Source organism: Chiloscyllium punctatum, chromosome 25, assembly GCF_047496795.1.
Source record: "Chiloscyllium punctatum isolate Juve2018m chromosome 25, sChiPun1.3, whole genome shotgun sequence".
NCBI lineage: Eukaryota > Metazoa > Chordata > Chondrichthyes > Orectolobiformes > Hemiscylliidae > Chiloscyllium > Chiloscyllium punctatum.
This window is the reverse complement of record NC_092763.1, coordinates 62,226,418-62,253,056: the sequence shown is the minus strand read 5'-3', so window position 1 is coordinate 62,253,056 and position 26,639 is coordinate 62,226,418. Positions and strand designations below refer to the sequence as shown.

Below are 26,639 nucleotides of genomic sequence, written 5' to 3'. Positions count from 1 at the left end.
TGGTATCTCGTAGTGTTATATTTTGTTTAATAATATTCCTGCGAAGTGTGTTTTGTTATGCTTGGATATGTGTTTAAATGTAAGCTTCTCTGTCTGTAGGCCAGCTACCACATTGAATGGGACTTAAGGATTTGGAATGACCTTGAGTTTTTATACAATGAGAGAGATGGGAGGCAGACTAGGTTTGTGTTGTAATAGTCAATTCTTGAGGTAACAAAAGCATGGATGAAGATTTCAGCAGCAGATGAGCTAAGTTGGGGAGAGAATCAGACAATGTTACTGAGATGGGAGTAACAGTGTGGGTACGTGTAGGGAAGTGCCACTTTGAGACAAATGCAACACCAACATTGTGAGATTTGATGGGATGTAAAGATAAGCAATTGCGGTCAGATTCACTTAATTGACCTTTATAGTCTTAATGTAATAGATAATAAGATGGGAAAGTCTAGCATTTTCAAAAACAATTTGTAACTGCCCTTACATTTTATCACTATCAGTACCGTTCACTAGGCCTTACTGGTTCTCAAATTTCTATTCTCAAAACCTCCCTGCCCCACATAGCTCTGTCTTTTTCCTCTTTGCTGCATACAATCAGACAGTGTGCCAAGGATTGCTCAGCGAAGTGGGAGGGAGATGTTCGTCAGGTATTGAAAGAACTGAGCAAACTGCTTTTTATTTTCAGTTGAGAAGGTTACCTGTAAAATTGAGCTCATTAGCTTGTTAATTATTCACTGCTTCAGATTCCCTTTTTTTTTTCCCTTTTAATGGGCCTGAATACACAATGGTGTAAGATACAAGGTTTAATGTAAGTCCCTTTTAAATTAATTTCTGTGGAAAAATTTTCAGCAAAAGCCAAATTTAGCTAGACCTAACCATGGTCCGATTTATTCTGTTGTCAGTGAATGAGAATGAATTCTATGTTTATAATATGACATTGTGTATGAAAGGATGACTAATTACCCAGACCTACTTGGGGAATGTGTTTTAAGCAGCAGCATAATGAGTAAGTGATAGAGTTCCTACCTGTGTGTTTATCCATCAAAACTGACTCATTTTTTGGTAGGAGAAGGTGAGGACTGCAGATGCTGGAGATCAGAGTCAAGAGTGTGATGCTGGAAAAGCACAGCAGATCAGGCAGCATCCAAGGAGCAGGAGAATCAACGTTTCGGGCATAAGTCCTTCATCAGGAATGAGGGTTGTAGGTCAGGACTGAGAGATAAATGGGTGGGGTGGGGTTTTGGGGAAGGTAGCTCAGAAAGTGATAGGTGGATAAAAGTGAGGGAGAAGGTGATTGGTCACAGGGGGGAGTGATGCACTGGTCAAGAGGGTGGTGCTGAGTTGGAGGTTTGGGACTGGGATAATGTGGGGAGAGGGGAAGTGAGGAAGCTGTTGAAGTCCACATTTATCCCATGTGGTTGCAGGGTCCCAAGGCGGAATATGATGCATTCTTCCTCCAGGCATCGCTTGATAACGGTTTGGCAGTGGAGGAGGCCCAGGACCTGCATGTCCTTGACGGACTGGGAGGGGAGTTGAAGTGTCCACCCACGGGATGGTTGGGTTGGTGGGTGCGGGTGTCCCAGAGATGTTCTCTGAAATGATCCACAAGAAGATGTCCTGTCTCCCTGATGTGGGGCAAACCACACCGGGTGCAACGGATGAAATAGATGACATTGGTAGAGGTACAGGTAAATGTCTGACAGATGTGGAAGGATCCCTTGGGGCCTTGGATAGAGATGAGGGGAGTGGTGTGGGCACAGGTTTTATACTTCCTGCGGTGGCAGGGAAAGGTGCCAGCAGTGGGAGATGTGAACCTGATGAGGCCTCCAACCCCATTCTCTGTGAACCTCGCACCACCGGATTCTACCTCCTCCCAAGATTCTCAAACCTGACTGCCCCAGTCAATCAATTGACTCAGTCTGTGCCTGTCCCACTGAACTCATCTCTGCCTACCTCGACACCGTCCTGTACCCCTTAGTCTAGGAACTCCCCACCTACGTTCATGACACCACCCATGCCCTTCACCTCCTCCAAGATTTTTGTTTCCCCGGCCCCCAAGGTTTAATCTTCAGCATGGACATCCAGTCTCTGTACAGATTGATCCGCCACAATGAAGGTCTCCGAGCCCTCCATTTCTTCCTCTCACACCATCCCAACCAGTACCCTTCCACCAACACCCTCATCCGTCTAGCTGAACTGGTCCTCACCCGTAACAACTTCTCCTTCCAATCCTCCCACTTCCTCCAAACCAAACGGGTAGCCTGCCTGCCTGTTTGTTGGCTATGTGGAATAGTCCATCTTCTGCAGTTACACTGGCACCCCCCCCCCATCTGTTGCTCTGCTACATTGGCGACTGTATCAGCGTCGCCTCATGCTCCCACTTTACCACACCTTCCACCCCAACCTCAAATTCACCTGGACCATCTCAGAAATCTCCCTCCCATTCCTGGACCTCTCCGTCACCATCTCGGCTGACCGACAAACCACAGACATATACTACAAGCCCACCGACTCCCACAGCTACCTAGAGTACACCTTCACCCAGCCTACCTCCTGTAAAAACGCTATCCCTTATTTGCAATTCCTCCATCTCTGCCGCATCTGTTCCCAGGATGACCTATTCCACCTCAAAGTCCCAGATGGCCTCCTCCCATGATCGCAACTTCTCTTCCCACATGGCTGATGCCCTCCAGCGCATCTCCTCCACTTCACGCACCACTGCACTTGAACCGCATTCCTCCCAACGCAACAAGGACAGAACTCCTCTAGTCCTTACCTTCCACCACAAACCTCTGCACACAACGCATCATCCTCTGCCACCTCCAAATGGACCCCACCACCAGAGACCTATTTCCCTCCCCACCACTATCAGCATTCCGAAAAGGCCATTCCCTCCGTGATTCCCTCGTCTGATCCACATCCCCCCCATCAGCCCACTCTCCATTACTGGCACCTTTTATTGCCACCATAGGAAGTGTAAAACCTGCGTCCACACTACGCCTCTCACCTCCGTTCAAGGCCCCAATAGATCTTTGCACATTCGTCAGAAATTTACCTGTATATCTACCAATGTCATCCACTGCATGCGTTGCATCTGGTGTTGTCTACTCTACATCGGGGAGACAGGATGCCTTCATGCTGATTATTTCAGAGAACATCTCTGGGACACCCGTACCCACCAACCCCACCACCCCATGGCTGAACACTTCAACTCCCCCTCTCACTCCATCAAGAACATGCAGGTCCTGGGCCTCCTCCACTGCCAAACTGTTACCACCCAATGCCTGGAAGGGGAACACCTCATATTCTGCCTTGGGACCCTGCAACCACACTGGATAAATGTGGATTTCAACAGCTCCCTCATTTCCCCTCTGTCCACATTATCCCAGTCCCAAGCCTCCAACTAGGCACCACCCTCTGGACCTGTCCATCACTCTCCCCCTGAGACCTATCACCTTCTCCCTCACCTTTATCCACCTATCACTTTCTGAGCTATATTCCACAAAACCCCACCCCCTCCCATTTATGTCTCAGCCCTGACCCACAAGCCCCATTCATGATGAAGGACTTATGCCGAAAACGTCGATTCTCTTGCTCTTCAGATGCTGCCTGACCTGCTGTGTTTTTCTAGCACCACGCTCATTTTTTGGTAACTTGGTTGGTTGCCAGTAAGATATCTGTCACCAAAGCTGATCCTCCTAGAAGATCTCTGACAAATACTGGTAGTACTAAAGTGGGCAATAGAATTAAAAGGGAAGCTCCCCAAAGACCATGAATACTGAGGCTAGTAGACCTTGCCAAAGATTGAGGCCCACACACATTGATCTTTGCAGGCTAGAAAAACTATGATGACTATAAAGCCCCCTTTTATCTCCAGGAGAACTTCAGGTGTCTTTATAAGAGCTTGTTGTTATCTTTAACATAGGAGTTCAAGAAATTAATGGGCAAGTAGGAGGGAAATTTCCCCACAACCAAGGGTGAAAATCCCTTCTATTACACCTTGCACGCACTGATGTGCGAGTATATTTTTAATTTGTGTGCTCCACTTGGGCACCCCTGATAAGGACAGCACTCCCTGCTGAATACAAATTATCCTTGAGATAAAGGAGGTGGGGCATCTTCTCCAACTATGGTTGTCATAGCAATTTGATACAACTTGCTGATTTGCTGGGTCACTTCAGACCAGTTAAATGTCAATTACTTTGTGAATCTGAAGTAAAGATGAGAGAGGTTAACAATATCAGGTTTCAGACGCCATGAGAGTATCGGTGCACCACTGGGTTTTCACAGCATCGTTGATTATTATTGATACCAGCTTAATTAGTGGCCAGTAGGTGTCTTTAAAGGTGCTGGGGACAGTCTTTGACACTTTATTTTCCATCATTCTTGCTGCAGTCCTATGTAAATTGATATGAAAGGAATTTAAGCCAGGGTCACTGCATAAACTTTCCATGCTTTTACTTTTTGTTTAAATCCTGTTTATTAATATGATTGCAAAAATAATCAGGAGTTTGGGTGTTAGTGTTACCATGCCTTATACAGGTTGGTGATCCTGCAATCTTCTTAATAACCACTTCAGTGGCTTAGTTTATTAATTATTCTGGAATTATAATCTGAACTGAGACTTAACTATGCATCTGTGGGATCAAGTTAGGAGCTGCACATGTCAATACCTGGTGATTGGGCTCTTGAACAGGATCAAACAGTAGTCAAAATAAAAATATTGTTGTCCCTCTTAAATTCTTATTATGCACTGAATATATGAAGACACTTTTGCACCAAAAAGAACAAGTGATAATTTGAGTAAAATGGGATTTGCAATTTTCAAAGGATAAGATAATTGAAATAAGTAACTTATAAGAGTGTGCCAGGAACTACATTACATTGTTAATGATTTGCAAAAATTTAATATGTCTTGTAATTTTTCGTTAGTTACATGTTGTAATCATAAAACTAGAACTCTTCTTGATTTTGCATAGCCAGATCTATTTTGGTAATCTTTTGCAAGCACCGTATTTTCTAGGTCAATTATACTGTCAAAGGTAATGATTTTCTTCTCCTATGTTCAGTTGTTTTTGTGCAAGGAAAATAAGACCATCTATCTGCAAGTGTCAGCAGAACAGTGCTGTCCTCAAACTATCTACTCCTGGAAATGTTTTCCCTTTCTTTTATCAGATATGTCATTGTGAGCTAATTCTCTGGCCTACCTCTGTGTTGAATGCCTGCAGTGTGGTTTCCAACCCAGCTGTAATACTGAAGGCATTCTGGTGAAATCTATTAATCACATTTTATGTGACTATGAGCATGCTGTACTCTTCCTGTATCACTGTTACAAACTTTGTCATTGGCCATTCCACTCTCTTCCACCTAATGAGGTTAGTCAGTCATTAAATTATAAAACTTTCCCTTCCCTTCCTTTGTATGCTATGACGGAATCTTGGAGTTTGAGTGATGTGGGCTACAGCAGGAATTGTGGCAGAATTGGACAGCAAGTTCAGTGAGGCCTATCCTGATATTGGAAACATCCCAATGCATCTTCTATCCGTTTGTTGGGTGGTGAGGCACATCTCTTATGAGGCCAGGGTGCAGTCAAGTATATGTCAGAGTATGGCCTGGGGAATGGACAATAGTCAGTCCTGAAAGCCAGCATAAATGGTCAGACGAGTTGGTATGGTCAGTCAGGAATTGCAAACGCAATGGCCATAGGTCTGGGCGGTTCTGCCCATCTCAGTTAATTAGAGTTATGAAGTGATGACTGTCCTGGTGGTCTCTGCGTTAATGATTCAAGAGGGTGGAAAGTGGCCTGTATAAGCAATAGAGTGATCGTTGCCAAACAGGGTGGGGGACTTGAAGCTAGAGGAGAGATGTTAAAGCATATGTTGAAGTGAAGACAACTGGTGGTGAAACTGCCGGGCACTAGGGCATTGAAGGGGCAAATACATGACACAGCCTTTGGTAAACTCCAGCAATATTTCATTGCCATAATTTTCTTGTTCATTTGCAATGCATGCAGAGTGAACCTCCTGAGGGTTTCAAATGATTTGCACCTTGCCATTGGTCCTTGCAAATTAAACATTGGTGCCTCAATAATGTAGTAGTTAGCAACAGTGACTTCAAAAAGAGGCTAATTCTGAAGGAAGGCAAATTATTATTGTGCAACCTTCAAGGATACTGTCCAAGGAATGGACCAGCGCTCCATCATCAGTCAGGAAAGTTAACTGACTGCAATAAAAAGCTGAATGATTGAGGATCTATGATGGGGAAGAGCCTGGAGCACTCCCTTTTGATTTAATGTACTGGACCCTCAGTGAGTGTGGTGCATGTGCTGAAGCTGACTGAATGATGGAGAAATGTTCCTTGTTCATAGGGTGCAACATGTCTCACAGAATGGGACAAGTGTGCTGCTCCTCATGCAATGCATACCGCCACTGACCCGACTAAGACCTAAGAATGTCTTACTTTCCTTGTGCTCAGAATATAGGTAATTTCTTCCTACAGTCCTGCACCCAGTTGCTGAGGCTGCCTTCTTATGAGGAGAGCTAGGGCTGATAGTAAGTCCAAGAGCTATAGGAGGACAGGAAGCACCTAACTTAGAGAGAGGTCACAGCGTCAGGCACCTTCATCCACATGGGGTCTGCAGGAGGTTTGTCCTGTTTTTCCCCCATTCCCCCCCCCCGCCCCAGTCAAAGCAAAATGCTCAGAGACATAGTGTAATTTTACCTCCATTTTTACTCTGGGCCCTGGAGGGAGAGAGAACGGTGCACAGAGACATGAGTTCATAGTCTTCTCTGGGACAGCAGTTTCTCAATGAACTACATAGTCATTTTACAGGGAGGAACATTCAAATAAGGCAACATACATATTAATTAGGTGACTGTTGCAATCAATGAGTATTAATAGCAGAGACCAAGCCTTTTTACTGTTATACAATGAATGTTCTTAACCTTGTTAGCTGGATTCATTCAATAGATACTTTTCTGCTTGTTAGCTGACCTTGCATACTGAATGCTTTCAATATTGTTAAATGGCTCTACACAATGATTGCTTTTCCACCTTGTTAACCCATTACCCTTGCCTCCAGCACCCCATTGTTAACTGTAAGTTCTTACCTGATCGGAGTCGTGCTTAGCTGAACCTCTTGTTTCACAAAATTCAGAACCTAACTTTTTCCCTGCCTACTTATACCCAATACACATTCTCAGGAGGACCAGAGAGATTTGCCCCCCATTTCTTGGGGATGAGTGAAGGTTGGTTTCAGCACTAGTTCCATTAGAGTGTTCCAAGACATATGCAACCATTTCAGCTGCTACAGTGGGTCCTGAGGGATGTAGGAGTGGGAGCCATCCTCTCATTTGTAGCTGTGAAGGTGACCATCATATTGAACTGATCTGCACCTGGCTTCCAGGGAGTGAAGGGTGATCTATCTGGGATCTCTCAGTTGTGCATCCACAAATACATCAGAACAGTGACTGATGCCATCTGTGCAAGATCTCACTGATTCATTTTGTTACCCAATACTTAGTCAATACTGCAGTTCGGCCAGCAGGTTTTGCCAACTTAGCCGACTTCCCCAAGGTGCAGTGTGCCATTAACTGCTCACATGTGGCACTGAGAGGGCTGTATCACAACACTGCATACAATGACCGGAAGAAATTCCATTCAATTAATGCACAGGTGATCTGTGATCACTGTACCCCACCCTGAAGATTTCCCCACTAACCTGGCAGCTACCATGACTCCTACAATCTAGAGCACTCATACCTGATAGGTTTGAGGGTCCACACAGCTGGTTATTAGGATACAAGGGATGCCGACTATAACTAACTCATGACAACATTTCCCAAATACTGAACTGATGTGGAGTGTAGATACAGCATTGTCCATGCTTTGACCAGGGCTGTGATGATGGGGCTGCTGAAGGTGTGGCTCTGCTGCTTGGACCAGTCTGTGGGTGTCCATCCTTTCTGGATGGTGTGGGATAAACAGCAGCTCCTCTTTGGTTTGTGTTCATTTTTTGGTGACTATAAATAAAAGCTCTTGTTTATACGTGTCCGATTGCTTGTCGATACGTGTTATTCTCTCACTGGACATTGACAGACTGTGGGTCTCCAGTGGTCACTGGGGACAGAGTACCAGTGAGGGTGTTTTGATGGGATGTAGTTGAGGGCAGGTTAGCAATGTGGCCTGAATGTTGGGCAGTGACTGTGGGAGAAAACGAGACTGTATGCATATGTGAGCGAATGTTAGCCATGTTAGTGATGAGCAGCACAACTCTGTGTCATTACCTTGCCAGTGAGGATCAATGCCAAACTGGCAACATTTGTCTGGGTACACAGTAGCCTTTTAAAGATGGTGTATGTGGAGGGGATGCAGGTCTTCTGGTGGATATCTGGTGAGTGGCAGGTTATTAAGATAGATTAGGGATATAGAAGGTAGTAAATGAAGCATGTTTTCTGAGTTACTTGAGAAATCCCATTGAGCCTTCTGGTGAAATCCATCCAAAAAACTCAATGCAAATTATTACTAATTTTTAAAAAACTGAGCCTGTAATATTTGGCATTTTAGATTAGATTACTTACAGTGTGGAAACAGGCCCTTTGGCCCAACAAGTCCACACCGACCCGTTGAAGCGCAACCCACCCATACCCCTACATGTACCCCTTTTTACCTAACACTATGGGCAATTTAGCATTGCCAATTCACCTGACCTGCACATTTTTGGATTGTGGGAGGAAACCGGAGCACCCGGAGGAAACCCACGCAGACACCGGGAGAATGTGCAAACTCCACACAGTCAGTCGCCTGAGTCGGGAATTGAACCCAAGACTCTGGCGCTGTGAGGCAGCAGTGCTAACCACTGTGCCACCGTGCCGCCCCTTTTGCACGCAGAGGGTTTGGCAGTTTGGTTACTTGTATAATATTGTAAAATGAGATTAGGTGGAAGTAAATTCTGTAGTAATACTGCTATAATTGGATGAATAGTGGGTGGTGATTCTGAGTTTTGACATGGGGGCGTGGCGTCCATGAGCAGTGGCTTTGGTCATGACATTAACATCCTGTTAATGGGATACATAAAGGAATGAAAAGATCTCTCATCTGTCCATCTAAAGGCACGTCAGCAAGGGTCAGAACAGCTGCACCAAATATTGATGAAGCATAATGGCAGGAAGATGTGGGATGGCTGCCCCCATCTGATTATCGACTGATTAATTCATTTAGGTGATGGTGGAGGCGGTAACGAACAGAAGAGAAGAGCCTGTGCAGATTCGCTAGTCTCTTCCTCCTATCAAATTAAGGGAGCTTGTTGGTGGTGCTGCAAGTAGTGAGCAGCAGATGTTTGATCCCTTGCAACCAGATTTCTTTGGCCTTTAATGGGATGTGATTCTTCATCTTGCCAGCAACAATCAATGCCCACCCCAAAAGCTCTTGAACTTAAGTGTGCTGCTTGGCCATTTTACAAGGCAGTTAGGAATCATCCATATTGCAGTTCACCTGGCATCATATGTAAGGTAGACCTGGTAGTGATGGCACACGCTCCTTCTCTGAAGGGCATTTGTGACCCAGAAGAGATTTTACAATGATCATTGGTAGTTACCATGTTGATATGGTCACCGTTAGTCTTGGCTAGTTTTATTAATCAAATGTGAATTTCAGTTTCACGCAGCATGATTTTCATATGTGGCCCCAGAGCATGGGGAAGCATGGCTGTAGAGCATCATTTCACTCCTGGGACAGGAAGCTGAACTACTCTGAGGATTGTGTAGTGGGCAAGTAAGAGCAGAAAGGATGAGTGGCTAACACTGAGATTCCAACCCCAATGTACTGACTTCCCCAGAATTTTAGCAGATATGTATAACTGTGAGGACTAGGCTTATGATGGAGGGGGGAGGGGGGGGGGGAGTTTGACAGATTAGATTTGTGAAGGAATTGTAAAGGAATTCAGGAATTTGGCAGGAGTGTGTGCTGAGTCGAGCTCTGAATCATCCGCTTAATGATAATGAATTTAAAAATAAAATCTACAGGTGCTGAATTTCAGAACTAAGTGGTAAAACTGATAGGGCTTCTGCTCAAAATGTCAACCTATTTTGCCTAAGTTGAGGGTTTCTACTTAAATGTTAGCTTTTGTTTTTTGTGATTTTGTGGAATTACTGTGCATTTCTGGACTCTCACGCCATATGTAAGGTCTGTGATTTAGTCTGTTTTCCAGTTGCATGTTTCTATGAAAGAATCAAAGTGTACCAAAAGAATGGAGTCTGAATTAAAAAAAAATGTTAATCATCTCCAGTTGCAGTTAATAAAATGCTTCGTGGATATCTGTTTTGATGACAGTCAGCCCAAGGATCAAGTCATTGGAGTACACTGTCAGTGGTGGGGGGGTGGGGGGGGTGGCGCAATTTCATTTTTTAAAAAGTTAAAACTTGACTTGAGTGACCTCTTGATTGAATAATCCAAAGATCAATTGGTAGAGGATTCTCAGAGGTGATCTGTGTCCAGAGCTATTGTGTTCTGATCTTTCAACAACCTGATACCCAATTAATATCCATTTAGCAGTTATGCGGGCCAGTTCCTAGAGAGGTTTTCATGGGCTAGGAGGCTGCTGGTAAGACAGGTAACAGTTGGAATATGCCACCTTCTTTAAGAGTGAAATTTGATGTACTACAGTCTGTCACAGGGTCAATCTTCAGGTTGAATTTCAAGCTACTTCAGTGCAGCATGAGCTTTTGTGGTGTCTGACCGTATTAATTGCAATTGGAAGTGATGAAATTCGCCTCCCATCCCCCTACCATTCCTTAACAGTAATCAACTGTAAGAGACTTCTGAAAGCATGCTCAGTTAAATATTGAGGTAAGTCTGAACACAAATTTGAGCTACAGCAGTTAGGTTTATATTCCTTAAGGAATGAGGCTAAACAGTTCCATTTACTGACTTTTTATTTCCTGGTACAGCTTGTGCCTGACACTGTTGCTTTATTCTCTCACTTTTGCACTAAAATTGTGACTTGCTGGCCTTATGCTGCAGGACGGTATTCCTGACTTATTATAAATTGATCTGAAAAATTAACCATGAACACTACACAAACACAGCTACCAATATCTTCAGTAAAGGAAGTAAAATGGTTTTGTGAATTTCTGGGGGGGAGAGGGTGTGTGGAGAAATGTGTCAGGCAATATTGCAGGGTTTTCTGGACAGGGCAAATACCTCAGCTGAATATAAATTTAAAGGAGAGATTGCCTTGTACTGGGTTTGGGAAAAGAGGAAAATTGCCTCTGAGCTGGTTGGGCAGTTGAACACTTAAAATGCCCCTTTGAATCAGGAGAGAGAATTTAAGGACGATTATCTCTGACTGTGGTAAGAGTTGAAGGGTGAGGTTAGGGTGGAAATTTTGAGGAGTAGGAGTGTTCTAGTAGATTGAATAAAACTGAATGGGGAGAAATTTAAAAATGCTTGAAGGGTGAGTGCTTTTTATTAACTTGATGAAAGATGTTTGGAAGGAACAAATATTTCTGAAATGTTGCTGAGTTTGGAAGGGGTGGTGCCTTTGTTGTTCATGATGATTTAAAGTGAGATGCCTCTTTGAACTTGGAGGTTAGTTCCATTGGATTGTGGGGAGTTTAGAGGGGCTTGTATTTTTGAACAGCAGGAAATGGGCAATTGGGTGGGTGAAAGCTACTTGAGTGGAAGAGAGGAACTATTGAAGCAAATTCTGAGAATTTGTTTTATTTCCGATGTTCACACAGACATTTTCCCATTGGGAATACTGGGGAAGTGGCGAATGAGCAGGGTAATTATCAAATTGTTGAAACTAACATATCCAAATGACTTGCATAACTTTGTGTGTGTGTGTGTGTGTGTGTGTGTGTGTGTGCGCGCGTGCGTGTGTGTGTGTTCATTCTCTAGCTGCTGGAAGGTTGTTGTCAGCTTTTCAAATAATGCTACATTTGAATTGACACTAACTCTGTTTAGCTAATTGTGATCATTTGTTCTTTATTGTAAACCTTTTATTCCTTTTACAATTCATCTCTTTTATTAATAAAACCAAGGATCCAGTGTGTCTTTCTAAAAAGATTTTGTTTTCTTTGAAAATCCTTTATAGGACTTTGAGGAAAGTCTATTCATTGTTCTAGAGGAAGTGGCTGCTGTGAACCACTATGCAGTTTGTCTGGTCTGGTAATCTTGTGCCATTTGGGGGGCTAATGGGGAGAAACTTTGGAGTTAGACCCATGGAGGATGAAGGAATGACAATAAAATTTCAAGGTGGGATGATGCGATTTTGAGGGGGACAAGGAGAAGATGGTGTTCCCATATTCCTGCTGCTCTGCCCTTGTAGATGGTGGAAGTTGCAGGTCATCTCCAGCTCTCTGATTCATTTTTAAATTGTACCATTTGTTCGTGTTGTCTCTCCTCATTCTTCCTATCAAACACTATCACTTTGCACATCTCTGTTTTAACTTACATCTCCAGTATGCCTGTCCTATTCATTGATTTCAATGTTCTCCTGAAGTTTATTCCTAGCCTCCTCTTAATATTTACTGCACTTTCTAGTTTCAGATTATTTGCAAACTTTGAAATTAAGCTTTGTGTGATCAAGTCTGGTGAATTAATATATATCAAACGTGCAGTAGTTCAAATAGCTGAGCAACCACACAATTTACCTCCCTCCAGACTTATAAAAAGCCATTCACTATATCTCTCATTTTTATCCCTGAGCTAATTTTATATCCATGTTGTCCCATGGGTTTTAATTTTGCTAGCAATCTAGACCCTGCAGAAAGCATTTGATCACCTTTCACAAAATGTTTATTCACCAAAATGAAAGCACATGGAATTCACAAGGCAAGTTTGCATGCTAGGTTGGAAATGATTTAGAAGTCAGGAAATAGTGGGGACATGAGAAAATATTTTGTGGGTTGCAACAGAGGTGCTGCACAGATTGTATTAGAGCCTCACCATTTTACTATTTGCATCAATGGCTTAGATGAAGGAATGAAAATTCTATATGTCTTAAATGAAGGGGCAGAGTAAATTGTGCAGATGATAGCATGAAGCTATAAAGGAACGTGGAAAGGAAAGTGGATGAATGGGAAAGGAAACTGTCAAAAGGAATTCATTGTGGCCATAAGGAAGGCCCTGATCAAAAAGGCATAGTTTTTGTTTAAATAGTGAGAGTCTGGGAACTGTTACGGGGCTGGTTGATTTCTCTATTGAATTACTTTTCACACTTGTGGAAATTTGGGTTTTATCAAAAGTGTGCTAGCACTGTGAAGTTTCTGGAGCTCAAAGGTTCAATTATGAATGCAGTACAGATTACAAGCTAAGTTTTAGCATTCTCTTCCACAGTAAATGCAGGAATAATCAAATGCAAACATTTGCAATGATTTAATCCATGAGATGCAAAGTAACTGGTTTCTCTCGGGAAGAAGTCAGAACAATGAGGCACATGGCCAGAGGCCTTTTAAGTGAGAGGAAAGACCCCAGTGACTAAATTCTGCCAAAACTTGTGTCATGTTTCCCCAACAGAAGAAAGCAAATGTATCTCATGGGCAGCAAACCTGATCTCTGCCTGACCATTTGAAGTTAATGATGATTTTAAACAGACCCAATTATTGCTGTGTCAAGGGCCATTAATTCAATCTGGGAGTCTGAAATTTGTTGAGGCATAAATGCTTCTCAATGGCGGACAAGATTTCAGTAACTGTCTTAAGCTGAAATAGTTGAATCCCTGGCACCCTAAAAAAACTAAATAAATTATCAGGTTGCTGTTTTGAACTGTAATCAATGTGGAAATCTACTACAGTATTACATTGGCTGACCATTTGATGTATCTTAGAGGAAAAAAAAATCTGTTCCTACAGTTTCAACAGATTTTATTATTGACATTTTCGAAGGGATGTTATTTACTCGAGCTTATTATGAATTCCTGACTGTCTTCAAAAGCTTCAAAAATTTATCTCTGCAGTGAGTTAATTCACAATTTGATCATTTTAAGAGGTTGTTAAAGGATTAGTTGCCTTTATGGTTACTGAATGGATGTTTCTTTGTTCTTATTGCAAATTAGGAGAAAGTGAGGACTGCAGATGCTGGAGTACCAGAGTTGTAAAATGTCGTGCTGGAAAAACACAGCAGGCCAGGCAGCATCCGAGGACCAGGAGAAGAAGGGCTTATGCCCGAAACGTCGATTCTCCTGCTCCTCGGATTCTGCCTGGCCTGCTGTGTTTTTCCAGCATGACATTTTTCAACTCTTATGACAAATTGATCACTTGGAATTTAAAATCTGGGTTTTTAATGAAAGCTTTTCAGTATAAAGTGTGCAAAGAAAAGTTCTCTTAAATCGTTGATATTTTATTTCCATATGGCTCCTGGGGTCTGCCCATTGTAAATACTGGGTGAATGGATAAAGGGAGTATGGAAGCTATGGGGAAGAAGGCAAATGACATCAGAGGGACGTCTAATTGGAGGGTGAGGTTTAGTGGCACGAACAGCTTTACAATTGAGCTAAAGTCTCAAATCTGAGGAGGGCCTTTTAAACAGTCTCACATCAACATGTATTCATCCCTGTGACCCAGTGTGATTAAAACAAAGCAGTATAGAAAAATGGAATTCCGATATCCGTCCCCCATTCTTTCACCCCCATAAAAAATGGCTTGGATTGTGGGTCAGTTGGAACTTATTCACATTGCTTAAGTCGATTTTTATGAGAGGGAAAAGGGATGTGGAGTTCAGATGCCAATCAGCCATAATCTAATTCAGTGATGAAACTGACTTATGTTGATGAATAGTTTAGAACCTAAGAACTAGGAGCAGGAGTAGGCCACCTGGCCCCTCAAGCCTGCTCCTCTATTCAGGAAGATCATGGCTGATCTTTTCATGGCCTCAGGTCTACTTAGCCGCCTTCTCACTATAACACTTAATTCCTTTACTGTTCAAAAAAAATTATCTACCTTAGCTTTAAAAACATTTACTGAGGAAGCCTGAACTACTTCACTGGGCAAGGAATTCCATAGATTCACAACCCTCTGGGTGAAGAAGTTCCTTCTCAATTCAGTCCTGAATCAGCTCCCCCTAATTTTGAGACTATGCCCTCTTGTCCTAGCTTCACCTGCCAGTGGAAACATTCTCTCTACTTCTGTCTTATCTATTCCCTTCATAATTTTCTCTGTTTCTATAAGGTCCACCGTCATTCTTCTAAATTCCAATGAATATAGTCCCAGTCTACTGAATCTCTCCTCATAAGCCAACACCATAACTCTGGAATCAATCTACTGAGCCTCCTCTGCACCCCTTCCAGCGCCAGTACATCCTTTCTCAAGTAACAAGATCAAAACTTCATGCAGTACATAGAACATAGAGTACTCCAGGTTGCTCCTGGTTCTATGATAATTCTCTCTCACTGACTTTGGAGTTATATCACATCAGGAATGCCAAATAATCTGTCACTAGTGTCAATATTATTGACCTCCAGTTATTTATTTTCATTTATTCATGGGACTAGAGCATGACTGGTTGGATCAGCATTTATTGCCCAGAGAGCAGTAAGGAGTCAACCACATTGCTGTGGGTCTGGAGTGATGTGCAAGCCAGAATAAGTTAAGATCACAATCTTTTTCCTAAAAGACAGTAGTGAGCCAGATGAGTTTTTCCTGACAATTGGCAATGGATTCCTGGTCATCATTAGGCCCTTACTTCCCGATTTTTTAAAAATTGAATTAAAATTCCATCATCTGCCATGGCAGGATTTGAACTCAGGTCCCCAGAATTTTACCTGGGTCTCTGGATTAACAGTCCAGCAATAATACTACCAGACCATCACATCCCAATGATATACGGCAGGCATATTTACAATAGACAAGCAGCAGGTAGCTGGAGTCAATGGTCGTGAGGACTGTGAAACTTTGCAGAGGAACATAGATATTTTGACTGAGTAGACAAAGGTCTGTCAGATGGAATACAGTGTTAATAAATGTGAAGTCATCCATTTTGATAGGAGTAACAGCAAAATAGATTATTACTTGAATGGTAAAAAGTTGCAGCATACTGCAATGCAGAGTGACCTGGGTGTCCTTGTGCATGAATCACAGAAGATTGATCTGCAGGTACAATGAGTAATTAGTAAAGCAAATGGAATTTAGTCCTTCATTGCTAAAGGGATTGAGTTTAAAAGCAGGGAGGTAATATTGCAGCTGTTAAGGTGCAGGTGAGTCCACACCTAGAGTACTGCATGCAATTTTGGTCTCTTTACTTGAGAGAAGATGTACTGGCTCTGAAGGGAGTGCAGAGGAGGTTCAGTAGGTTGATTCTGAATTTGAGGGGGTTGGTTTATGAGGAGACAGGGATTATATTAATTGGAATTCAGAAGAATGAGGGGGGGAATCTTCTAGAAATACATGAAATTATGAAGGGAATCGATAAAAGAGACGTAGAGAGGATGTTTCCACCGTTATGTGAAACAAGGACAAGAGGGCATAGCCTCAAGATTAGATGGAGCTGATTTAGGACTGAATTGAGAAGGAACGTCTTCACCCAGAGGGTTGTATATCTCTGGGATTCCTTGCCCAATGAAGTAGTTGATGCTACTTCAGTAAATGTTTTTAAAGCTAAGATCGATTTTGTTTTTGAACAAAAGGAATTAAGGGATACAGTGAGAGCTTGGGTAAGTGAATCTGAGTCCACAACAAGATCAGCCATAACCTTATTGAATGTCAGCAGGCTCAAAGGGCCAGATGGCCTACTCCTGTTCCTGTCCTTATGTTACGTTACGTTATGTTTCCAACTACTTATTACTGTAAAAGATCAGTTTCTGGGAAATTAGGTGAGACTGGAGTTCCCTAATGGCATGTTAGGTGCCTGTTTGATAATCCACTATTTTGTCAGGGGCAATAAATGGTTTTGTTCTGATTAGTCTACATTACAACATCAGGGTAATGTGATTGCTGTTCTCGTTTAGCTATGCTACAGTAAATGCGTGACAGCAATTATATTTGTGTCTGGCTCTGTAATTTAATGAGTGCTGTCTTAGAGATAACTCACCTGGCCTTTGAATTTGATTTAAAATCCAACAAATTATTGCATTTATATCTTGTCCTTAACTCCAGCGTTACATTTGATTAACACCTGTAGGTGACTGGTAAATTGATAAAACAATTTGAATTTTAAATATGTGAAGCCAATGGTACAATATGATCAGCAGTGGAAGAAAAATAATTAAGAACTGGCCAAAGCAGCCAAAGGGAATAGGGCCATATCATCAGATTATTATTTTTGGAAAGAAGGATTGCATGTTTTTTGCCAAATATTTGCAAGGCCAATAAAAATGTAATTGGCCTGAATAAGCAAACATAAAATGGGTGTTATTGTAGTGGCACTCAGCTGGTATCCAGAAAGGTTCATGGGTGTCTTTGGCCGTGTTGTAGACAGTAGTATAGACTTTCTGAATTCACCCTTCATTTCTTCGTTGAGGTTGCTGGAATGATTGAGTAATTGAGAATGACTGTCTTGTGGTACCTGGCCGGAACGTGAGTAGTTTGCTTGTGTGCTGTCGTGCTGTTGGTAGGGGAAACGTTGCCCTAGGGAAATTCTTTCTGAATGTGGATGATAGAAGCCTTGAATATACTAAAAAAATTTATTTGTCAACTTCAATGAGAATGCCTTGGAAAGATTGAATCCAATGTAGCCTTTTAATAGATACGTGCAACAAAACTGATATTTAATTTAACAGCAGTAATACAAAATCTGTATTTGAGAAAAATGATGCTTGGAGTGGGGAAAGGGTGTAGAGAATTGTGAATGACCTATGAAGAAGCTGGCTGGATCTGTCAATTGAAGGAAAGTCTGCATTTGGGGAGGGGAAGAGGAGCGCCATATTGTATACATGTTTACAAGGAGCCTGTGCTCAGGAGAGGACATGTTCAGGAAGGGAACAAGGTGGCATAAATTTGATGAGTGGTAATGCGAGGAGACGGGAAATGATGGGGCTCAAGTTCACATCATCTGGGACAGACATGTATTGAGTCCAATGGAAAGAGGCAATAACCACTCCCTCAAACCCCAATATCACAACCTTGCACGATCAGAGTACTCGCAAATCAAGGGAGGCCAAAGCATTCGTTTGGGTCCTGGGAAGAACACTTGTTGTTCAGTGTCTAACAAAATGCTGGGAAAGATATCTTTTACTGTTTAAGGAGTCAGAGCTCCAATTTACTTTTTTATTGCTAACCCTGAGAAACATATACAGAAGCGGTCAACTTTAAATTGGGCTCCCAGATGCATTGTGGGTTAAGTATGTTAATTGTGTCCTGTCTGTGCTCCGAGATTCTGATATGTCCGTGTGAGAAGGGCAGCAAGTGTGCATGGCGAGAGTTGGCTGTGTTCCTTATATTCAACTCTTTAACCACACCACCACCTATTGTGGAGTGGTAGAAGGGGATTAAAACAGAGGCCAGTGATTGACCACAATAGAAACTTCATATTTGGTATATCCAGTGACATCTCTTTTGTCTAATTAATTCTAATGACATGGAAAAACCCATGAATTAAATGTAATAATGCCGATCTGTGAACAAATTGGTGCGTCAATTAGTTTGCCTTCAAGTGATTTGCAAGTACTCCAATCGTGATAGATTGTGACATCAGGATTTGAAGTGAGTGGTTGTTGCTTCTTTCCATTGGACTCGATACAGGTCTTTCCCAGATGATGTGAACTTGGTTAGATTAGATTAGATTCCCTACAGTGTGGAAACAGGCCCTTTGGCCCAACCAGTCCACACTGACCCTCCAAAGAGTAACCCACCCAGACCATCTCCTTTTGACTAATGCACCTAACACTATATAGGCAATTTAGCATGGCCAATTCACCTGACCTGCACATCTTTGGATTGTGGAAGGAAACCAGAGCACCCGGAGGAGATCTCTTGCAGACACTGGGAGAATGTGCAAACTTCACTCAGACAGTTGTCCAAGGCTGGAATCTAACCTAGGACCCTGGTGCTGTGAGGCAACAGTGCTAACCACTGAGCCACCGTGCCACCCAAATCATTGACCCCCCATCATTGACCGCTTTCCCAGGCTTCAGAAGCTTGCCATTTGAGCGCAGGTTAGAATGGAACTTTATACCAATAGTGCTTTGTGTATAAGCCTGTCATTGATTATTTTACTTTGGTGTTAACATTTGTGAGGAGAGTTATATTTCATTTAGGGATTTTTCTGACATTTCAACAAATTTACATCACAAAATCTCAAAAAATAGAAAGGATCTTGCTCCTGTTCTAAAATGTCCTTGTGATATGTGAAAAAGTATGTATGTTTTGTTACTTCGTAATGCTATTTTATGTCAAATTTCATTCCTTATATGTCTATTGTCTCTCTGCTTGGGAATCCCTACATAGAATCAGTAGCAGTAAATGGACAAGATTGGTTTAGTTTGAAAGTAAGTCATCTGCAGTAGCCTGAACTCTCTTGTGTTTCAGTCTTGTTTGTGCTGGTACTCAGTTGATGGTGAGCAGTTTACTCACTGATCACTTAACAGTTCTTCAACTGCCTACATTTTTAATAGATGAATGTTTCAGTCAGGATTGCACTAAAGTGAATGTCATTTAGATTAGATTAGATTAGATTACTTACAGTGTGGAAACAGGCCCTTCGGCCCAACAAGTCCACACCGCCCCGCCGAAGCGCAACCCACCCATACCCCTACATCTACCCCTTACCTAACACTACGGGCAATTTAGTATGGCCAATTCACCTGACCTGCACATCTTTGGAGTGTGGGAGGAAACCGGAGCACCCGGAGGAAACCCACGCAGACACGGGGAGAACGTGCAAACTCCACACAGAGAGTCGCCTGAATGTCATTTAGGACTTTTTAAAAGTGATATTTCCAAGAGTTTCCAACTTTCCTTTAATACTTAATTCCCTGTGTTGGCTTGCTGAATGCAGCGTTCTAGCAGACAGTTAAACCACTAGGCGGGTGTCTAATTGTGTTCAAAATGCCAGACCTTAATTAGGCCATATTGCTAGTTAACCTCCAATATCCAGGAAAGCCTGAGGTGTAAATGCAGCAGAGAATGCAGGTCTTCCAGAATGGGGAGAGTGGGGGAGAGTGGGGGAGAGTGGGGGAGAGTGGGGGAGAGTGGGGGGCAGCAAAATGGCCAGAAGATGGTGAGGTAGTTTGTTCATTTTGTAACAATTGAAATGGATCCTGCCCCAGTTTGCAGACCTCCTGCTATTCTTAACATAATCCAGGTATTTTCAGACAGGAGTTGGATGCTAATTTCTTTGAAATCAGTTAAACATACTCAGGCCCCACCTTCTTGCAGGTGTACCATCCTATTTCAGGCAAAAGTGAGGACTGCAGTTGCTGGAGATCAGAGTCGAGAGTGTGGTGCTGGAAAAGCACAGCACGACAGGCAACATCTGAGGAGCAGGAGAATCGGCATTTCGGGCAAAAGCCCTTCATCAGGAATGAGGGTTGTGAGCCAAGGGGGTTGAGAGGTAATTGGGGGGGGGGGGGAGCGGGGGGGAAGGTGGGGTGTTGAGGGAAGTACCTTTAGCACTCTCAGCTACCTTCCCTCCAGTCCCAACCCCTCTTGTTTATCTCACAACCCCCTCGGCTAATAGCCTCATTCCTGATGAAAGGCTTTTGCCCGAAATGTCGATTCTCCTGCTGCTCAGATGCTGCCTGACCTGCTGTGCTTTTCCAGCACCACGCTCTCAACTACTATCTTATTTCAATCAGGTTTCTGCATTCACAGCTTTGGTTTATAAAAATGTTCTGTGAGTTTTTAGTTAAAGAAGAGCTTTAATTTTTTTTCTTGCTTTTAATTACAGATCTTTCTCCTTGCGTGTCCTCCCTGTAGAATTGCCTTGATCGTTTTCAGGTAAGAATTGCTCCATTTAAATATCCCTTTCTTTTGTTTCCATAAATAAAATTGTAGATGTGAAACATGACACGATTGCCTGCAGTCAACAAAATCATTAGATCCGATTTCAGAAGGCATTACAAAGGAAAAGATAACTTTAGAAACGTTATTGTACAATTGCTGGCTGTAGTTTATATTAATTGGTCTCGAGTCCCTATTGTTCATGCTACCTCTGTGTTGGAATGAGTTTCGCTCTTAGACAGTGTAGAATTTACACTGAAACTTCCCTGCATTTATTCAAAGATACATAACCAACAGCATCAACTATGCACATTTGGGACCAATAATTAATACAGTTAATTTATTTTCTCAAAATAATTGTTATTTCAGAGAAATGACCACAAAAGATGCTGCAAGAGATTTCATCTTGCACTCCTCAGAGGCAAGAAAATGTAAAGGAAGCAAGAATGTATACTGCATGAAGAAAAAGCTGATTGCTTAACATAATTGGTCGAGGCATTATCAGGGAGCAATTGTTCCTCATGCTTTTGATTAATTCAAAAATAGGTGCAACACCTAGACATATTCCTTTTGCAGAACTTCGGTCCCTGTATATGACTAGAAGTAGTTTCTAGCAAGCACAAGTGAGTTAGATATCTAATTTTTTTTAGCATAAACATTCACACACTCAAGATGTTCTTTAAGTTTTGTCCAGTTGCATGGTGGCAATAATCCCATGGTGCATTCTCTATGACGACACCTCAACTAAACAAAATCACATTTTCAGTTGTTTGCTGGTTTACATCATCATTTGCTCATTTGGGGTTATTAATACAGTTGTTTTTCCTCACTATTAATTCTTCTGTAGTTAAGCTGCTGGGAATCCTGACTGTTTGGATTAATAATATCTCAATCTGTGGCTGACATGTTTTTTAAAAACTTATCCCTTAGAGAAGAATAGTTTCTGAAATTTCAAACAAAAGTACAGTCTCTTTGCTGATCAATATTGAAGAACCTATGAGAGAATGGGCACATTGTAAGAGGTGGCCATTTGGCCTGTCATGCCTGTACTCGTTCTCTTGTCTCGTCTCGCATATAAAATCACAGAAATGTGCTTTAGAAGAACCAACAATTTTGAACATTTGGAACCAAGAATTATAACTAGATAGGTCCTATTTTACCTCATTCAAGTAGCTAAGCATGTAGTCCATCTGTCAAGATAAATAGTTCTCTTTCCTTTAGCAGTTTCATTTTACATGATGGTGGGCTTATTCTCCAGAATAATTATTTATGGACTCTTAAATAGAATCCAACTTTTACAATCATACTTCAAGGAATCACAAGTGTGACAGCACGGAATGAGGCCATACAGCCCGCTGAGTTTGCAAAGGCTGTCTGAATGACTTGAGGGTTCATTTAAGTCAGGATAGGCAGCATCCGAGCAACAGGAGAATCGGCACTTTGGGCATAAGTTCCTTCATCATGAATGAGGTCTGCGGGCAGGGGGGCTGAGAGATAAATGGGAGAGGGGTGGGCTGTGGGGAACGTAGCTGAAAATGCAATAGGTAGATGAAGGTGGGGGAGAACGTGATGGGTCAGAGAGGAGGGTGGAGCGGATAGGTGGGAATGACGATGGACAGGTCAAGAGAGTGGTGCCAAGTTGGAGGCTTGGGACTGGGATAATGTGTGAGGAGGGGAAATGAGGAAACTGTTGAAATCCACATTTAATCCCATGTCATTGTAATGTCCCAAGGCGGAAGATGAGGCGTTCTTCCTCCAGGCGTCGGGTGGTTAGGGTTTGGTGATAAAGGAGGCCCAGAACTTGCATGTCCTTGGTGGAGTGGGAGGAAGTGGGGGAGTTGAAATGTTCAGCCGTGGGGCGATGGGGGTGGTTGGTATGGGTGACCCAGAGCTGTTCTCTGAAACAATCTGCAAGTTGGCATCCTGTCTCCATGGTTATAGAGGAGAAAGTGAGGACTGCAGATGCTGGAGATCAGAGCTTGAAATGTGTTGCTGGAAAAGTGCAGCAGGTCAGGCAGCATCCAAGGAACAGGAGAATCGACGTTTCAGGCATAAGCCCTTCTTCAGGAATGAGGAAAGTGTGTCCAGCAGGCTAAGATAAAAGGTAGGGACAGCACGGAATGAGGCCATACAGCCCGCTGAGTTTGCAAAGGCTGTCTTGGGGGAGGGGCGTTGGAAATGCGATAGGTGGAAGGAGGTCAAGGTGAGGGTGATAGGCCGGAGTGAGGTGGGGGCGGAGAGGTCAGGAAGAAGATTGCAGGTTAGGAAGGAGGTGCTGAGTTTGAGGGATTTGACTGAGACAAGGTGGGGGGAGGGGAAATGAGGAAATTGGAGAAATCTGAGTTCATCCCTTGTGGTTGGACGGTTCCTAGGCGGAAGATGAGGCGCTCTTCCTCCAACCGTCGTGTTGCTATGGTCTGGTGATGGAGGAGTCCAAGGACCTGCATGTCCTTGGTGGAGTGGGAGGGGGAGTTGAAGTGTTGAGCTACGGGGTGTTGGGTTGGTTGGTTCGGGTGTCCCAGAGGTGTTCTCTGAAACGTTCCGCAAGTAGGCGGCCTGTCTCCCCAAAATCGAGGAGGCCACATCGGGTGCAGCGGATGCAATAGATGATGTGTGTAAAAACGCCATCCCATATTCCCAATTCATTCGTCTCCGCCGCATCTGCTCCCAGGAGGACCAGTTCCAAAACTGTACAACCCAGATGGCCTCCTTCTTCAAGGACTGCAATTTCCCCCAAGACGTGGTCGACGATGCCCTCCACTGCATCTCTTCCACTTCCCGCTCCTCTGCCCTTGAGTCCCGCCCCTCCAACCGCCACCAGGATAGAACTCCACTGGTCCTCACCTACCACCCCACCAACCTCCATGAACAGCATATCATCCGCCGTCATTTCCGCCACCTCCAAACGGACCCCACCACCAGGGATATATTTCCCTTCCCTCCCCTATCAGTGTTCCAAAAAGACCACTCCCTCCGTGACTCCCTCGTCAGGTCCACACCCCCCACCGACCCAACCTCCACTCCCGGCACCTTCCCCTGCAACCGCAAGAAATGCAAAACTTGCGCCCACACCTCCCCACTTAGTTCCCTCCAAGGCCCCAAGGGATACTTCCATATCCGCCACAAATTCATCTGCACCTCCACACACATCATCTATTGCATCCGCTGCACCCGATGTGGCCTCCTCGATTTTGGGGAGACAGGCCGCCTACTTGCGGAATGTTTCAGAGAACACCTCTGGGATACCTGGACCAACTAACCCAACCACCCCGTAGCTCAACACTTCAACTCCCCCTCCCACTCCACCAAGGACATGCAGGTCCTTGGACTCCTCCATCGCCAGACCATAGCAACACGACGGTTGGAGGAAGAGCGCCTCATCTTCCGCCTAGGAACTGTCCAACCACAAGGGATGAACTCAAATTTCTCCAATTTCCTAATTTCCCCTCCCCCCACCTTGTCTCAGTCAAATCCCTCGAACTCAGCACCGCCTTCCTAACCTGCAATCTTCTTCCTGACCTCTCCGCCCCCACCCCACTCCGGCCTATCACCCTCACCTTGACCTCCTTCCACCTATCGCATTTCCAACGCCCCTCCCCCAAGTCCCTCCTCCCTACCTTTTATCTTAGCCTGCTGGACACACTTTCCTCATTCCTGAAGAAGGGCTTATGCCTGAAACGTCGATTCTCCTGTTCCTTGGATGCTGCCTGACCTGCTGCGCTTTTCCAACAACACATTTTCAGCTCATCCATGATTGTAGAGGAGAGCATATTGAGTGCAACAGATACAACTGATGACATTGGTGGAGATACATGTAAATCTCTCAGGTGCGGAAGGATCGTTTTGGGCCCTTGGACAGAGGTGAAGGAGAAGGTGTGGGAGTATGTGGGTTTTTAGTAGGTATCTGTGGTTAGTTGGTCGCTGGAGAGGTCCAGGAAGGGGAGGGAGGTATCTGAGATGGTCCAGGTGAACATCTACAAACTCATGGACTCCCCAGCTACCGGGACTACTACTCCTCCTGCCCTGCCTCCTGTAAAAATGCCATCCCTTGCTCTCAATTCCTCAGCCTCCGCCGCATCTGCTCCCAGGATGACCAATTCTACCATAGAACATCTCAGATGGCCTCCTCCTCCAGAGACTGTAATTTCTCCTCCCATGTGGTTGGCGATGCCCTCCAGCGCATTTCCTCCACATCCTGCACCTCCGCCTTGAATCCCACCACTCCAGTCACAACAAGGACAGAACCCCGCAGTCCTCACCTTCCACCCCTCTGGGTACAACGCATCATCCTCCACCACTTCCGCCACCTACAAGCAGACTCCTTCACTAGGGATATATTTCCCTCTCCATCCCATCAGCGTTTCGGAGAGACCATTCCCTCCGTGACTCTTTTGTCAGATCCAAGCTGCCCCCCCCTCCCCACCAGCCCTTACCTCTCTCCCGGCCCCTTCCCCTGCCGGAGCGGGAAGTGCAAAACCTGTGCCCTCCCCTCCCCCCTCACCTCTGTACAAGGCCCTAAAAGATCCTGCCACATCCAACAGAAACTTACCTGTACCTCCACTAATGTCATCTACTGTATCCATTGCACATAATGTGGTCTCCTCTACACTGGGGAGACAGGACGCCTCCTTGCGAATCGCTTCGAAGAACATCTCTGGGATACCTGCACCAAACAACCCCATTGCTGAGCACTTCAATTCCCCCTCCCCCTCCCCCTCCCCCAAGGACATGCAGGTCCTGAGCCTCCTCCTTTGCCAAACCCTAACCACCTGATGTCTGGAGAATAACACCTCCTCTTCCACCTTGGGACCCTGCAACCACATGGGATCAATGTGGATTTTACCAATTTCCCCATTTCCCCTCCCCCTCCTTATCCCAGTCCCAACTCGGCAGTGTCCTCTTAACCTGTCCATTGCCTTTCCCACCTATCCGCTCCACCCTTCTCTCCGGCCTATGACCTTCTTCCCCCACCTTCACCTATCTATTGCATTCTCAGCTACCTTCCCTCCAGCCCCAACCCCCCTCCCATTTATCTCTCAGCCCCCTGGTCCACAAGCCTCCTTACTGATGAAGGGCTTATGCCCAAAATGTCGATTTTCCTGTTTTTCGGATGCTGCCTGACCTGCTGTGCTTTTCCAGCACCACACTCTTTTTATTCTGGATTGCTAATATTGATTTTCCCATCAGTATTAGCAATGAACACATTCAATCCAGGTATCCGTTTGCTTAAAATCTCAGGTAAAATTATTTGTTTCTGTTTGAAATTTTCCACTTCCTGCAACATCCAAGTATGATATTGCTTGAAAACAAGGCTTTTCTGATCTCTCTGAAGTGAATGTAGAAAATAAATTTCTTTGCTTATTACCTGAACAAGACAGAAGCAACTTGTTCAAGCCAAGGGAGTGGTATTTAATTTCAGTTGCTGGCTGAGAAATCAAAAATGGAATGCTTAAAATGGACTAATGTAATTTCTTGCACAGCCCAGAGCATCTTCGTCTCTGCCACTGGCACAAACACCATGATTAATTGGATTAGGCACTGTATGAATGAACATGATTTGACACCGTAATTAAATAGAGACAAACGTTCTAATTACTTTCAAGTCAATGTGTCTCTGTCCCAGAAGATAGCTAGTTGCGTTGCTTTAAGACAAAATATCACATTGTGCTTTTAATAGCCTGTGACCAAGTAAGTATTTTTAATACTGTTGTTCTAAACTACCTTCAAAATAAATTCTACAGCAGTAGATCATTGGCAATCCATCCCACA

The 26,639-nt window shown here is 43.8% G+C and overlaps 1 protein-coding gene across 1 annotated transcript in view; it reads left to right on the top strand.

Moving 5' to 3' along the window:
* LOC140495993 (transmembrane protein 164) overlaps positions 1–26,639 on the top strand; it is a 128,657-nt gene that overhangs the window by 17,407 nt on the left and 84,611 nt on the right. Inside the window, exon 2 of the mRNA XM_072595389.1 lies at positions 20,818–20,867. Coding sequence (XP_072451490.1) covers positions 20,818–20,867 — 50 coding nt within the window. The remainder of the gene's footprint in view (positions 1–20,817; positions 20,868–26,639) is intronic.